Genomic DNA, 16971 nt, shown 5'->3' with positions numbered 1-16971 from the left:
AAGAAGAAGAAGAAGAAGAAGAAGAAGAAGAAGAAGAAGAAGAAGAAGAAGAAGAAGAAGAAGAAACAACACCTCTGTTGTCATTAAGCTTAAAATACATGATAAATAATTAAACAAACAAATATGTAAAAAAAAAAGTGGATATAAGTGCCGTGAAGGAGAAGAAGAATATGGGGTGAAGGTTAAGAAAGTAACAGAAATAAGAGAGTAATTTGAGCACAGAACTGAAATAAGTACAGGAGAAGGCCATAAAGTTCTCTGAGAAGGGTGTCCCAGATCAGGGAAGCAGGAAATACAAAGACCTATTCATTGGAATATGCTTTGTTTGTCTGAAAAATGGCAATGAAGTGATGTGGTCAGAGTGAGGTGAAGGTGGTAGTGAGGTCAGTGCTTGGGGCAGGAGGGTTGGGGGTGCAGGTCTGTAAGGACTTTCAGATGATGGTAAACTTTGGTTTTCACTCTAAATGGGATAGACCGCCATTGGAAGGCTTGAGCAAATGAGTAAATATATAGTCTACATATATAATATATAAAACCTGACAAAGGTTCTAGAAAGGACACTCTGGGTGGTAAGCTTAAGACTCTGTCAGGAGCAAAGACAGGAGAAGAAAGATAAATTAAGAAACTGTTTCATTATTCAAGGAGACTAAGCTGGTAGCTGGGCAGATGTGAAAAGTGTTCAGATTCTCCATTTATTTTAAATATGGAGCCAACTGAATTTGCTACTGGACTGGATATCAGGAGTGAGAAAAAGAGAGGAGTGAAGGTGGGAGTGGAAATTTAGAGGAAGAAAGATTTTCAGGAATTACTGTGTCTGAATGGCAAGTACATGAGCTTGAACCCTCGAATCCTGACTCGGCCAATTAGAAGTGGAAGGAAAGAGACAAGTTACGCACTTCAGTGAGCCTCAGTTGTTTCATATAGGTGGAAATAACACCTAGATATTTCTGGGTTGTAGTGAAGATCAGAGAGAATATATATAAACTGGATCACTGTGTCTTCCCCACAATAGAAGCTTGACTAGTTGATGCTATTGGTCATGGCTTAAGGAAAAAAAAGCATCTGGCATGAGAATCAGAGCTTTGGTTTTGGTTATTTGGAGATGGTGAAGCCCTCAGAAAGAGGGCTTTAAGTTTATTTATTTGAGAGAGAGAAAGAGAGAGGAAGGAGGAAAAAGAGAGAGGGAGAGAGAGAGAGAGAGAGAGAGAGAGAGAGAGGATGACAAGGAGACTCCACGCTGTCAGCATGGACCCAGATGTGGGGTTCGATCTTACAAACTGTGATATCATGACATGAACAGAAATCAAGAGTCCAAAGCTTAACCAACTGAACCATTCAGGAGACCCAGAGAGATGTATAGTTAAAGGGAATATGTTGAGCAACTAAGCTGGCTGGGGAAATATTGATTTCAGTAAGGAATATAGGAGAGAAGTCTCTTAAAATTTTTTTAAATGTGTATTTATTTTTGAGAGAGAGAGAGAGAGAGAGAGAGTGAGTGAGAGTGAGAACAAGCTGGGGAGGAGCAGAGAGAGGGAGACACAGAATCCGAAGCAGGCTCCAGGCTCTGAGATGTCAGCACAGTGCCTGAGACAGGGCTTGAATGCCATGAGATCATGACCTGAGCTGAAGTTGGACACTAAACTGAGTAAGTTACCCAGGTGCCCCAGGGGAAATGTCTTACAGACGGCTCAAAATATCTGCCTAGAGTTCAAAAGGGAGATCGAGGCAGGAGAAAGAGAGATTTGGAAGTCATCACCATAGGGATAGTAGCAAAGATACTTACAGTTCAATAGCTATGGCATGCTCAGGGAGCTGTACACATGGAATGACTGTGCCTAAGGGGCTAGTGTTGATGAGTGAAAGCGGTATTTGAGAAAAATTGTAAAGAACTGAGATCAACATGTATCAGTTTCTTCTTTACAATTTTGCTCAAATGCCATTCAAGTACCACTCAAATGTCATATGTCTGTGTGTGTGTGTGTGTGTGTGTGTGTGTGTGTGTGTGTGTAAATGCCAGGCAGCAAGAGATGGGGAGGACATTCCAGGCAGAGGAAGTAGTGCATGAAGCTACAAGGAACAAGAAACAGAAATGCAAAATGGCATCGCTGCTTCAGGAAACTTTAAGTGTCAGTACAAACAAAATGCAAAGTACTGACAGATAAGAAATTATTAACATATTAATAATAACAGTTGACAAAACCCAGAATAATTTTTTCCGTCAAGCGGCAAGGTGGATTTTACCCTACAGTTTGTGAGATACTGTCATAGAGAAGCACCTGATTTGGTTTATACTGAAACAATCACATTGAGAAATTATTACTGACCCCAGAGAAATAAAAAGGATTATAAGAGAATACTATGAACTGTATGCCAACAAATCAGATAACTTAGATGAAATGGACAAGTTCCTAGAAACACATAAATAACGAAAACTGACTCAAAAAGAAATAGAGTAACTCCAGAGACCAATAATAAATAAAGAGATTGTATCAAATAAAAAACCTCCCAGGGCGCCTGGGTGGCTCAGTCAGTTAAGCGTCCGACTTCGGCTCAGGTCATGATCTCACAGTTCGTGAGTTCGAGCCCCGCATCGGGCTCTGTGCTGACAGCTCAGAGCCTGGAGCCTGCTTCAGATTCTGTGTCTTGTCCTCTCTCTGACCCTCCCCTGCTCATGCTCTGTCTCTCTCTGTCTCTCAATAATAAATAAGCGTTAAAAAATTTTTTTAAATAATAAAAAAAAAAAACCTCCCAACAAAGGAAAGTCTGGAATCAGATAGTTTCATGAATAAATTGCACCAAACATTTAAAGACTTAACACTAATCCTTTCAAACTCTCCCAAAAATAGAAGTGGACAGAACACTTTCTAATTCATTCTGTGATGCCAGCGTTAACTTAATACCAAAGCTAGACAATGATATCACAAGAAAAGAAAACTAAAAGCCAATATCCCTTTTGAATATAGATGCAAAAATCCTCAAATGAATGAAAAACAAAAATTCCAACAAGCCAAATTCAAAAGTATATTAAAAGGATTGCCAACAAAAAAAAAGAAAGAAAGAAAGAAAGAAAGAAAGAAAGAAAGAAAGAAAAAAAAGGCAGGGCATGGATGGCTCAGTCGGTTAAGCATCTGATTTCAGCTCAGTCATGATCTCATGATTTGTGAGCTCAACACCAGCATGGAGCCTGCTTGGGATTCTCTCATTCCCTCTCTCTCTCTGTCCCTACTCTGCTCGTGAGCTCTCTCTCTTTTTTGTCTCTCAAAAACAAAAAAACAAAAAGCAAAAAACAAAAACAAAAAAACCAAAAAGCAAAAAAACAAAAACATCACAAGTCATGACCAAACGGGATTTATTCAGACTGCAATGGTAGTTTCACATAAAATCAAACAATGTAATAAACCATGTTAATAAACAAAAGACTAAAAAATGATCATCTCAACTGATGAAGGAAAGCCACTGACAAAATCCAACAACCTGTATTGATAAAAATACTTAGAAAACTAGGATAGAAGGTTGCTTCCTCAACATAATAAAGGGCATTTATGAAAAACTCATAGCTAACATCATATGGAATGGTGAAAAACTGTAAAATAATGCAAAAGAATAGACCCCTACTTCATACCATATACAAAAAAATTAACTTAAAACAGATCAAAGACCTAACTGTAAGAGCTAAAACTATCACACTCTTAGAAAAAAAAAAAAACATGACAGTAAATCTTCATGGCCCTGAAATTGGCAATTCTTATATCTGACAACAACACCATGCTGAGAAAAAAAAAAAAAACATAAATTGGATTTCAACATTTAAAAGTTTCATGAATCAAAGGTATTATTACTAAGTGAAAAGATAACTTAGAAGATACTTGTATATCATATATCTGATAAGAGCCTAGTATCTAGAATATACAAAGAACTCTTATACTCAACAACAAAAAAACAAAATTTTAAAATGGGAAGAGGACTTGAACAGACATTTCTCCAGAGAAAAATACAAACTCCAACAAACAAGCATATAGAAAGATGCTCAGTATTGTTAATCCTTTTGGAAATTTAAATCCAAACCACAATAAGATATCACTTCATATGCCCCATGGTGACTACAATTTTACAAAACAGAAAATAACAAGCATTGACAAAGATGTGGAAAAAATTGGTATTCTTGTGCATTGCTGGTGGGAATATAAAAATGGTGCAGTTTCCATGAAAAACAGTATAGCAGTTCCCCAAAAAGTCAAATATAGAATCACCATATGACACAGTAATTCTACTCCTAGGTATATACCCAAAATGATTTGCTTTTAAGACAGAGAGACAGGGACGCCTGGGTGGCTCAGTCGGTTAAGCGTCCGACTTCGGCTCAGGTCACGATCTCGCGGTTCGTGAGTTCAAGCCCTGCGTCAGGCTCTGTGCTGATGGCTCAGAGCCTGGAGCCTGTTTCAGATTCTGTGTCTCCCTCTCTCTCGGACCCTCCCCCGTTCATGCTCTGTCTCTCTCTGTCTCAAAAATAAATAAACATCAAAAAAATTTAAAAAAAGAGAGACAGAGAGAGAGAAACAGAGAGACAGAGAGACAGAGACAGAGAAAATGCATATGAGTGAGTGGGGGAGGGGCGAAGGGAGAGGGGAAGAGAGACTCTTAAGCAGGCTCCACTCCCAGCACATAGTCCAATGTAGGGCTTGATCTCAGAATGGTGAGTTCATGACCTGAGCCGAAATCAAGAGTAAGATGCTCAACTGACTGAGACACCCAAGTTCCCCCACCCCTGCAAAGAATTCAAAACAGGTACTTAAATACTTTTATGCATATGTTCCTCACAGAGCAATACACAATGGCCAAAAGGCAGAAACAACGTAATGTTCATCAGTGATGGAGAGATAAACAAACTGTGGTATACACAATGGAATATCATTCGGCCATAAAAAGGAATGATGTACAGACATGCTACAATGTAGATGAACCTTGAAAACATTACGCTAAGTAAAAGAAGCCAGTCACAAAGGTCACACATGGTATGATTCATTTACATGAAATATCCAGAATAGGTAAATCTGTAGAAATGAAAGGAGATTGGTAGCTGTCAGGGTCTGGAGAGAGAGGGGATTAACTGCTGAATGGGTATGGAGTTTTATTTTGGGACATTAATGTTTTAGAAGGAGATAGAGGTGATGGTTGCACAACATTGTTAATGCACCCAATGACAATGAATTGTTCACTTTAAAATGGTTGATTTTACATTCTGTGAATTTCGTCTCAATTAAAAAAAAAAGACATTACCCTGGCAGGGTAAAGAACACACACATTGGAGATTGAATGTAATAAAACACAGGGAGGAGCCAGGCTATGCACTGCTAGTGGGAAAAGAAACTGAGAGGAAGTAATAGATTTGAGAGTTATTCAGGAAAGAGGAAGATTGGGAATGAGAGAGAAAGGATGACTTCTATTCAGAATGAGTGGGTTAAGAGGATAAGATTTTGGAACAAAGACAGCCAGTCCTTTACAAAGCAGGATGCATTTCAAGGAGGTCTGGGAGGCAGTAAACTTGGATCGATAGTCAATGGACTAGTTTGGGCCACAGATCATGATCAGAGAGTTTTGAAAATATGATAGAAGTAGATGGAATAGAAGGAAAAAAATCATGTTTGTAAAATTATAGGTTTTTAAAAAAATAACATCGTGGTCCAGTTTAACTTAGAAAGTACTCAACAAAAATATCTAGCATAAATGAAAGTTGAATTGAATGTGATGGTAGGCAGATGTCTGTACACAGTCAATATTTAATTTCTATCTCCCATCAGCTATTTGTGCAGTTGTACAATTAAGTAATCTAAAGAGGTTGTGTCTATATGGAAATGTTTCCAATAAAAGCACTGACGAATTAAGCCAACTGAAATTATTAAGCAGGAGCTGTACCTCCAGTTCAGGATCGAGTTCTACATGTGCACATTTCTTTCTCTACGATACTTCTTGCCTTAAAGAAGTTCACTGTTCATAAAGGTACTTTTATGAGTAAGCCCACTGGGAGTACATTGTTGCCTTAACCTTACCACCAAAGTTTCATGGAAGGACAAGGAAAACATCTTGTGTTTGTGAGCTTCCTTTCATGTGGACTGCTTACCCTACACTTATCCGTTGGGATATGCCAATGGGACTAAGTACTCGAGTTTCCCTCCACATTTAAAGAGCATTCTGTACTGTGCAATTTTACACACTACAACTTTAATGTTTCTTCTTACATTGAGCTACATTAATACTCTTTTTGCTATTTTTGTATAAGAAATAAGCATCCAAGTGTTTTCCCTAAAGCCTGTGTCAATCTTCTATCAACTGTCAATCTTACACAGAATGGTGACACTGTTCACTGAAAAACCATTTTTTTCCTAGATTAATTAACATTCAGATTAATTTTATTGAGTGTGGTAGTATTTTTCCTTTCATAAATACTGTAAACAACTAAGTTGATAATTTTCAATTCAAATGTCATACACAGAAAATCTAAACAATTAGCAACATTATTTAAATAAAGGAGTTCATTCATGTTTTAGAAACTCATTGTTTGGCTGTAGCAAAATAAGTAATATCTATGGCCTGGTAAATCTCTGGTTTAACTGCCACTAACCTGTCAAAGATTTGGAAAGACATATGAAAGCTGCCTGGAATCATCATGAGTTTATACCTTGAAAGAACAACTCAATTGCATTAAAACTTTGGGTTTTAATGTGCCTTAAAGAAAATCGGTTAATCTGCTGCTAGTAAACTAGGATGAACAAAATTATGACAAAGTGGTTATATGGATTACATCAAAAGATGCAGGCAGCACAAGGCATTAACAGAAAGACCAGCACTGCAAAACAACACACACCCATCCATACACACCCTGGTGCGCAGATGCCTTACTCGCACACATGCACACAACACACGCATCTGTCACCGGAGGACACTGACGGAAGAAGAGAGGAACCAAACTCACATCACACTGAAAAGGCTTTTCTCCGGTGTGCGTCCTCTTGTGCTCATCCAGGCCTCGCTTCTGGCTGAAGGCTTTGCTGCAGTCTGAGCACTTGTAAGGTTTCTCCTGCAGTCAGCGACAAGAGATAGCCATGAATTTAAGGGAACATAAAGCCCTCCTTATAAAGGTGTATGTGGTGTGTGTGTGTGGGGGGGGGGGGTATTTTATCTAGTTTCGTCAGGTGCTGCAGCAAATCCATGGGGTTCCAGAAGTTATTTTCAGGGGAAACAGGACTACCCGACATCTGCTGGACAAACTGAACTACTAGCTCGTGGCAGTTCACAGCCCCAACATTAGACTGCACCACTTTTCTTTGGGAAGCAAGGTCCTGAATGATTGCCATGATCTAACTACTTACTCAAAGAAGTGAACTCTTAAGTTTTCTTTTGGTCTTTGGGGTCACAAAAATTTACTGAGATATTCGAGACCATTGATCTAGATGGTGCAACTTGTTTACTATCTTGGAGGAATTCCTGGGAATGAAAACTTCAGAACAAAATTTTCATCAGATATGGGGTAAGTTTAAAAAGCTACAGCTCGGGGCGCCTGGGTGGCGCAGTCGGTTAAGCGTCCGACTTCAGCCAGGTCACGATCTCGCGGTCCGTGAGTTCGAGCCCCGCGTGGGGCTCTGGGCTGATGGCTCAGAGTCTGGAGCCTGTTTCGGATTCTGTGTCTCCCTCTCTCTATGCCCCTCCCCCGTTCATGCTCTGTCTCTCTCTGTCCCAAAAATAAATAAACGTTGAAAAAGCTACAGCTCAACTGTGGTTTAAGTATTTTCATTTTTATTGCCCAATCTTTCTTCTTACGTAGGATGTTCTTTTGTAACATCTAAATTATGTTTTTAAATGAGGTATTTTTTAATTGTTTGTCATAGGCTCTTAAGGAAAAAAAATGTCTTCACAGGAGAAGAAAAAGTGTTCACATTCCTCAGCCAACTTTGATACCAAGAATTTGTTATCACCAGCCTTTTTGCTTAGAATATAGATTAACATTGTTCATTAAAACAGCCAGTCATTATCAAGCAGTTCATAAATAAAAAGGTTTGAGGGAAAAAAGTAAGATTTCTTTAAAGTAAACTTGCAATGAGATTTTTTTCAAATACATCTTCAAAAATGTTATAAAGTTTTTAAAATTGAGGTAGTGTGTGTGTGTGTGTGTGTGTGTGTGTGTTCGTATTTAATTTCATGTTATATAGACAAGCTCCATACACATTTTCTCCTTAGTATTTAAAAGAATATTATAAAAATTGTCAGGCCTAAAAAAATGGTATGTAAAGAATGAAACAGATATATGTGTGTGTCCACTGGCTAGGTCTTACAAAATCAAACATTACTAGTGCAGGTGTCCCTCTCAACTCCCTCCCCCAACCCCTCCACTCCCTAACTGCAGCACCTGCCCACTTCCTCAGAGGTGACCACAGTGCTGGATGGTGAACTTATCAGTCCTTTGCTTTTCTCTCTGTTTTTACTGCACGTGTATGGAAGGATCTCTAAACAAGACTTAGCATTATTTTGCTTTTTAAACTTATTTAAATAGCATCACACTGTATATAAACTTTGTGAGTTCTTTTGAAAGTTACTTAGTTTTGCTCAACATAATCTTTATGGGCTTCTAGTCCTCAATTTTATTTTGTGAACATATGTAGTTCCTACTCATTCATTTTTAGTATCATATAGTATTACATTCAATGGCTACACCACAATTTGCTTATATACATTATCTAGTGATGGGCAGTTCATTTTTTACCAATTTTTCACTCTTACTTTGCTCTGAATTTTTTTGTATGTGTATACTTGAATGCAGAGAAGTGTAATTCCCTGTGGTGTGTGTATCTAGAAGTGGGTTGCACCTTCAACTGTTTTAGGAATGTCCAAAGTCTACAAAGTGGATAAACCATTTTACACTCCAAAATGCAGTATAAATGTATCAAATCAATATGTTGTACCCTTTAAACTTATATAATGTGATAGGTCAATTATACCTTAGTTTAAAAGAAGGAGGCAAAAAATAATACAGTATTAGTGTTTGCTTGGTATATCCATTTTTTTACTTTCAAACAGTCTATATCCTTAGATATGAGGAATGTCTCCATAAATAGTATCCAACTGGATTTTTTTCAAACCATACTTGTATCACTTTTGTTAAGATAACAAGTTTTGCTTCTTAATCTTCATTAATATGTATTATCATTTATTATTATAATTATCATTATAATATATAATTAATGTATCTATATATTAATATGTGTTATTACTCATGTATTTGAATATATTTCTTTGTTTTAAATATATCTGAATATATTTCTAACATTTTATTTTGTGCATTGATTTTATCTTGCTTGTTTTCAAAGTTCTTTTCCCCCTATAATATCTTGTATGTTTTGGATTGATAACTTTCCCCCTGTATTATCATAGAAGTTATGAACACTATTTCTACCTTCTTAGTGGTTATCCTTAACAGTTCTACCATGTACATTGAACACAGCTTAAAGATTATCTATGTTTTCCCTTCTACTGAATAACAAGTCCTGTAGAATGCTCCTGTCTTAGAGGTTATGTGTAATAGTGTTTTATTTGTATCTTTATTTTTAATGCCCAATATGGAATCATTATTACTTTACACAATCATTATGGTTTAGTTTCACACATGCTTAAAAATTTCTTTACTTTTCATGCTTTCTTGCCTATCTGACCTTCGCAGGATCTGATGATGGTAAATTCCATTTTTATTGATTGAAAATGACTTTATTTCTTATTTGTTATTGAAAGTCAACAAATCCAACTATATGTATAACAGACCTTATTTCTCATGTCTCTTAACCTCCCTTTACCATTTCTATTGTTTTGTATCATACTGTATGCAAGTTCTTTAGAATCAGTTGATCAATTATCTTCAGGTATGAATAAATTGTTAATAGAATCATTTGATTTTTAATTTGTATTATATTTTAATTTTTTTAAAGTTTTTCTTTGGTTCTTTTCAATTATGCTTCATTGTGGATAAAATCTTTTTTACTCATGTTCTTATGTGTATTTAAACAAATATTCTAGGCATTTATATAATTTACTTCATCTGATAAATCATTATCTTAAGCTTTTTGGATATCTAATTCTGCTATTTGTGGTTTCTCCTGTCTCCTGTTCATGGCTCTTGTTTCCTTGGGTGTTTCTGGAATTTGGAATCATGGGCTCATGTTTGGTGGTCTTTATCTGTTAAAATGCTGTGACCCCTAAGTTGAGGGTAAGTCCCTTCAGACAGCATTGTGTTTGCTTCTGCCAGGCATTCTGGGATGCTATCAATCAAAGACCATTTTAAGTTTATTTCTTGCCTTAGGGTTTTCTGGTCAGGGAAGTATTTTAAGTCTGAACTCTAAACACACTTGAGGCAAAGACTGTGGTTATAAACTCTAAGGAGAACTCTTTTCTCTAGCCAGCAATTACTGAGACAGTTAAATGTCCCAAACACCTCTGTTTGCCAAAGGCAGATGATTTCCAGTCCCTGACTTCATTTTGAGTGTGGTTTTTCTAGGGTCTCAGCACTGTGGTGGGATGTGGTTCCGTCTTGCCCCTATAATCTAAGCCCAGAACTTGCCTCCCTTTCCATCACCATTCAAAACCAAAGCTTGAATTTACAGATACTGACAAACACCTTGTAAGGTGCTACATTCTCAATGTGATCATTCTGGCACTCAGCTTCAGTTTTGTTTGTTGGATTCTGGGGATTACTGTTACCTTTTTCTTTTTTAAGTTCAGGTATTTGCTATTTGCTTTACTATATCCAGCATGGATAGAGTTTTGTATAAGGTCTCCGTGTTTTATTTTTTATTTTTTAAGTTTTATTTATTTATTTTGAGAGAGAGAGAGAGAGCATGTGTCTGCGTGAGCAGAGGAGGGGCAGAAAGAGGGAGAGAGAGGGAATCCCAAGCAGGCTCTTCACTGTCAGCGCAGAGCTCAATGCGGGGCTCAAACCCACAAACTGTAAGATCATGACCTGGGCCAAAACCAAGAGCCAGACACTTAACCGACTGAACCACAAAGCCCCCCAACTTTCTTAAAGTTTTATTTATTTATTTTGGGGGGGGGAACTCTGTATTTTAAATGACTGTTCAAAGTTAACAGAAAAAAATGCATTTTCTTGGCAGTCCAAAAAATATATTTTTTTCATTTAGTCTAGATCAACACAATCTCTTTTCACATATTGCATAACCTTTGGTGCCTATTATTTCTTCAAATATTGACCAGTATAAAAAAACACACACACACACACACACACACAACTTGAAAATGTAGTTGTTAAGTATTTAAATTAGAAATTTCTTAGGGTTGCTGGGATTTATTATATCTAAATGTTTTACTTACCTAATATTTTAAAAACATATAAGGAGATACCCATATGATGTATATGAGAAGAAAAACAGGAAAGCTTTTCGCTCTACAATTTATCTAGAAAACAAGATCTTATGAAGAAGTGAGAGGCACATCACTGCAGCGGCTGCAAGGACAGGTGAGTGTCTGGCAGAGAACAACCCAAGACCAATTATCTGGATGACGTCCTAAGAGGGTAATAGGAGGTTTCCGGGAAGAAAAGCCATGAAAAACAACATCTCAGCATCATTGATTAAGAACATCCTTCTCACTCATTCCCAAATCTCCTCTCAGGAAGTACTTAACTGTCTAGGTGAGTACCCTGCAGTGCCCCACGGATACTGAGAAAGGTTCTGAGCCAGTGTATGGAGATTCTAGTGAAGCGCTCTTGCGGTTATCATGTGAGTTTTCAAAAAACCCAAATGTGTGTTATGCATTGCCTTGCAGTGAATAAATAATGTTTTACACACACACGTATATCCACCCACTCATATACTGGCATTTTTCAATGGTTTATTAACACTATTGGTGATTATTTCAATACGCTTTATTTACAAATGTCACAGAAATTGTATTACCTTCACCTATGTGTTTTCTCCCATAAAAGACGCTGAAAGTACAATAACTATCACGTGTTTCTGTGCGTGTGTTGGCAGGAAAGCTGGGGCTGAAACTTATAATGTTAGAGAGGTTCCTCCAATTCAAACAATTTGAGAATTACAGTTGGAGGAGGGACCCATTTAATGAAGCAGTTCTGCATCTGCCTGGACTCCCTCTTTTCTACCAAGAACCGTTTGAAGCTAAGGATTCCCCGGGGTTTTGTCCTAAGATTATTAGCTCACAAAGGCTCTACAATTACATTTCAATGTCCGTCTAGAAAGAAAGGTTCTCCGAGTCCTTAGGCCACAGCAAAGTATAATAATAAGAAGCCCTGTTTGCCCTTCATATGTCTGTCCATTTCTTCTATCCCTGTATCTTAAACAATATCCAATTTTCCTGAAGATGTTGCAGGGAGGGATATAATTCCTGACAGATTTGGTCAAAACGTCTTACAGGGCTCCTTGGAAAGACTTTAATGCCCACCCTTGAAAAGATCCCACTCTACAGTGAGTGGTTCCAAAGTGTTAGGAAATTCCTGCTCCAGTAAACAGCTTTTATACCAGAGGCAGAGCCAGAAGGTCAGAGACCACTCACCGCAGATTTAAGAAAACCAAATGAACTGAGACAGAAAGAAAAAAGTGCATTTTCTTTTTCAGAAAAAAAAAATTCCTTTTCCCCCTTTCTTACTAATTTCTTCCCAACTAACCCTAATCAGTCACGTGAAAGAAATACCACCCCTCACATGGTAACCATAGTTGGGCACAGAGAGTAAGCTGAGTGGTACAAAGATACCTATACCCGTTCCCCCTCTCTTTCTCTCTGAAAACCATGAAGAAAATCATATAGCCTCTAGAGCTTTCCTAAGTATGCCTAGTCCTAAGTTCCCAGTCCAGAAGAATCCATGCTTGGAAGTAAGAGAACTTCAATTTCTAATTGCGGCTGCCTGCCCTTACCATAGCTTCTTTGAGGATGACAATAGTTAGGTAATTACATAGTGACTGACACAGCAAGAGACCATGTGACACAGAAAACTTAGGGAATCTCTGAGTTATTGTCAGGTTAGGCAGCAGAGCTGGGGCTCAACTCTCTGCTACATCCCCAAGTATACACTGGAAAGCAACCTGCAGGCTGGTGTGGCTGAACGGTTCAAGCTAGTTTGGATGCCACTGGACTTCCAAAGGTCGCAACACTCCTCCCCCACAAAGAACCCATATACTATCACCACTTAACATTAATCATATCATAGCTCCATTACTTCTCTTCCTCTATCTTTTCCTCCATTTCAAAATCTTTAATATGGGCACAAAATCAGATTCAGTAAAGTATTACAGAAATTGTAGCACTGTTTCAGAGTGGAATATGTAGTATAAATTACACATTTGAAGTCATTAGCTGGGTTTAACTGAAGACAGAATGATTAGGCTCTTGATTAGTTCTGTTTCTCAATGATTACACAGTTTAACTGACAAATAGCTTGTCCTTTGTCATCGTAACTGGGGAATCGTTACTAAATGGAGGCAATCTATTTGTCAGTTAAACTGTGTAATCTGTCAAAAGTAGAATTAATCAGTAGTCTAATCAGTCCACCTTAATTAAACAGCATTTGGCAGAATTCACTCAGAAGGTAGGATTTATAGAGTTCTACACCCTGCACCTTGTTATGTAGCTAATAAAAAGTCCTATTTTTGTGCTGTTAATGCCTATCTATCTATCTATCTATCTATCTATCTATCTATCTAAAACTTCAGAAGTTGTATTTTTTTCCAACAAGAACGGAGTTAAAAAATTTAAAAATCATTTTAGAAACAAAGTCACATTTAAAAAAAATCTTGGAGGTATCTCCAAATTTCTCTAAATAGAAATTTGTTGGAGGTTTCCTCTTAGTTTAGCCAAGGATTGCTTGCCAGGAGGTAAAGAGTCATGCCCTCCACTACACAGACTAGCAAAGACAAGGATGGATGGTGGGCAGATTACCTGAATGCCACAGGTACACATTCTGAATATTACCCATGGTTGTTTTTATGTCAGGCCCAATCAAAGAGAAATAGAAAATATAGCAAATGAGCTTTTTCCTTTGTAGTCAGAGGCCAAGGTATATGGTATAAGGAAGTCATATAATGATGGTTCATAAATGTTCTCTCATGACAGTGGTAGCCTGACTCCAATAAAATTGAGAAATACAAATGAGTAAGCAATTATAAGAAAACAGGCACACTAGTGAGGATGGTGAGGAGTATCAGAGCCTATAGTATTGTGAACATATGTAAACACAGTTGCCTTATGACAGGGTTCAACCTATAAGCAAAAAACATCGGCTCCTTGGTTGTTATACAGTGTGTGAAGACACTTGATGGACAAATCTTTCCTCTACTTGTCTTGCTCAAAGCTGTAACAAGGCCAGAGTGTCCGTGCTGTTAATGAAATAACTTCCATGTGAGCAACTTGGACACCAAATACAATCTGAGAGAAGAAACTCACTGAAGAGGAATCAGATGTGGAAATAAGTCTCATTCTCTCTCTCTCTCTCTCTCTCTCTCTCTCTCTCACACACACACACACACACATGAAGTGTGTTAGGATATAAAAGTTATCTTTTGTTCCAAATGAATTTCACTGGATTACTTTTTCTAGAGTAGATATTTCTAGCTATTAACATTTATCCTATTAAAGTTCAGAAAAATGACTTTTGTCAGATGATAATTTCCTATTTCTAAGTTTAAAAGAAAATCCTAAAAACCTCATGAAACAGAGATTCGATGTGAATTTCTTAAATATGAAATTTCTAAATAAAAATAAATTGTGTACATTTCTAGTTTCCCATTTTCTCAGTTACTGAAGCAGTGGGTGACTTTCTACTCTGGCAGAGATGAAATGGGCAACTTGTGGCTAAATATAAAAGCATCATATATTTTTTTATGTTTATTTTTGAGAGAGCAAGAGAGATGGAGGCAGAGTGTGAGTGGAGGAGGGGCAGAGAGAGAGGGAGACACAGAATCTGAAGCAGGCTCCAGGCTCTGAGCTGTCAGCACAGAGCCAGACGCGGGGCTCGAACTCATGAACTGAGAGATCATGACCTGAGCCGAAGTCGGATGCTTAACTGACTAAGCCACTCAGGTACCCCCAAATCATCTTATTTTAAAAGCATTTGGGACAAAGTCATTTAACCCTCAGACTTTTCCATCTGCAAAATGTCTCACTAATCTCCAAAGCAGAATGTGGAGCTTCTTGTGTAAGGAAAGATCACATACAAACAGCCTTGAACTCTTGCCAGGCTGCACCCTGATAAGACCCATTTGCCAGACCTTCCTGAGACAAGGCACAGGGGGCCTAAACCATCCACTGTGGTCTGGCACAAGGTTTCTCAACCTCAGTATCATTGATATTTAGGGCCAGATAATGCTTTGTTTTAGGAAGCTGTCCTGTGTACCCACTAGATGTCAGTAGCACATACCTCTCCCCTCCAAGTTTATTCCCAAATTGTAATGACTCAAAATATCTCCAGACATTGTCAAACATCCCCTGGGGGTCAAAATCACAGAATTACCATACAGTAAAGTACTTTCCGAACTATCCGCTGTCAAAGACTGTGTTTTTCCCAGTGTGTTGCTGACCACTACTTTTGTGAAACAGGTTGAAGTTTGAAATTACTTAGATGCCCAGCAATGTCAAAAAGCTGCAAAAGTCCTAAGTACTTTGTCACAATTTCTGTACCTATGTCATCACAGACCAGAAACAAAGTGGGCTGGTACTGGTCTTCAAGCCACACTTTGAATAGCACTGGTATAGAATAAAAATATCTTTGATTACAAATGCCCATGATTTAGTTGTATCATCATTTAAGTGAACAAGTTATATAATACATCTTACATAAAGCATAACTACCAACAGAATTACATGTAAACCTTGAATTAAATATCCTTTTAATATTACATATAAAAATTCCAAATTTTTATGGTTGGGGGTAGCAGAAAGGTTATAAATGGAAAAAAAATGCATATTTGTTGAAACTGGGTGGGGTTACATGGAGATTTCATTACCCTATTCTCTTTGCTTCTGTGGGCTTAAATTTTTCCTTATAAAAAGTTAAAGGATTTTTTAAAAAACTGTTTTCATTTTATTCTAAAACTTAAAACATCATTCTCCTTCTGCTTCAAGGATCTTGGCCTTGTTTTAGGGAAACCGTTTCTGGTATCGCAAAGGTGGATCCCGTAAACATTAAGTCCTCTCAGAAATCAGAAATGCCTGCTCAGAGACGACCTGGTGCTAACACTGACTGGTCCCACGGCCAGCCACACAAACTCAGCCTGGTGGGTAGATTCCCCACACTCAGCCTCTGCCCACCCCCAGCCCAGCATGCTCAGGTTGTTCACTCAGAGGTGTGTTCAGAGCAGGGGGTCTCTTGTGCTCTCGTATATAATAGGGTCGTTTGTCTGATTGGGTCAACATCATACGTCACGTGGCATTTCGCATGCTAGATCCTCTGAGAATAAATGGGAGCTCCAGGCCGCATCCTGCAGTGGCCCTGACACTGACCAGAGGTCAGGCTTGACGTGTCCCTTCAGGGTGGCAGAAACTGTGAAGCTCATGCTGAGATTTCCAGATTTTTCCACTGTCCTAGGAGCCAGCTAATTCTCTCGGTAAGACTGGCTCTGTGACCAAAAGATGACTACCCAGTTCTATAAAACATCCGGTTGGCAACAGAGTTGCAGGTGGAATTTAGAGAAGGCTTTGGGAGTGTGGCCCCACGGGCTGCTGTTACACACAGCTGAGGGGACAGATCTACGGCCCACAGTGCGGCATGCCATATATCTAACAGCTCCTCTTAATGGCCCTGTTTCTGAACATGCATGTGCCACCAGCTGCACACAATCAAAATGCACCGAGTTTCCCTCTAACGAGCAGCCTTGCCTAGAAAACTTCTTTTACAGATGTTTATAGCTTTTGTGGCTTTTTATTCACCATCTTATTTTTATAGCTGGTGTGATCTTTCAACATATG

At 38.2% G+C, this 16971-nt stretch overlaps 1 protein-coding gene across 5 annotated transcripts in view; it reads right to left on the bottom strand.

Moving 5' to 3' along the window:
- PRDM5 (PR/SET domain 5) overlaps nt 1-16971 on the bottom strand; it is a 209377-nt gene that overhangs the window by 5486 nt on the left and 186920 nt on the right. For 3 of the 5 annotated variants that reach the window (XM_040474762.1, XM_040474777.1, XM_040474746.1), the window contains one exon: nt 6971-7075. The exons of 1 other annotated variant lie outside the window; for it this stretch is intronic. In XM_040474762.1, the coding sequence (XP_040330696.1) occupies nt 6971-7075 (105 nt within the window). Of the gene's footprint in view, nt 1-6970; nt 7076-16971 lie in introns of those variants that run through there. One more of the 5 variants, XR_005790181.1, reaches the window with a different exon arrangement.

This window comes from Herpailurus yagouaroundi, unplaced genomic scaffold (genome assembly GCF_014898765.1).
Source record: "Herpailurus yagouaroundi ecotype Mexico unplaced genomic scaffold, PumYag 28, whole genome shotgun sequence".
Classification (NCBI taxonomy): domain Eukaryota; kingdom Metazoa; phylum Chordata; class Mammalia; order Carnivora; family Felidae; genus Herpailurus; species Herpailurus yagouaroundi.
Note: the sequence above shows the minus strand (reverse complement) of the source record. Positions and strands in the feature narration are given on the sequence as shown.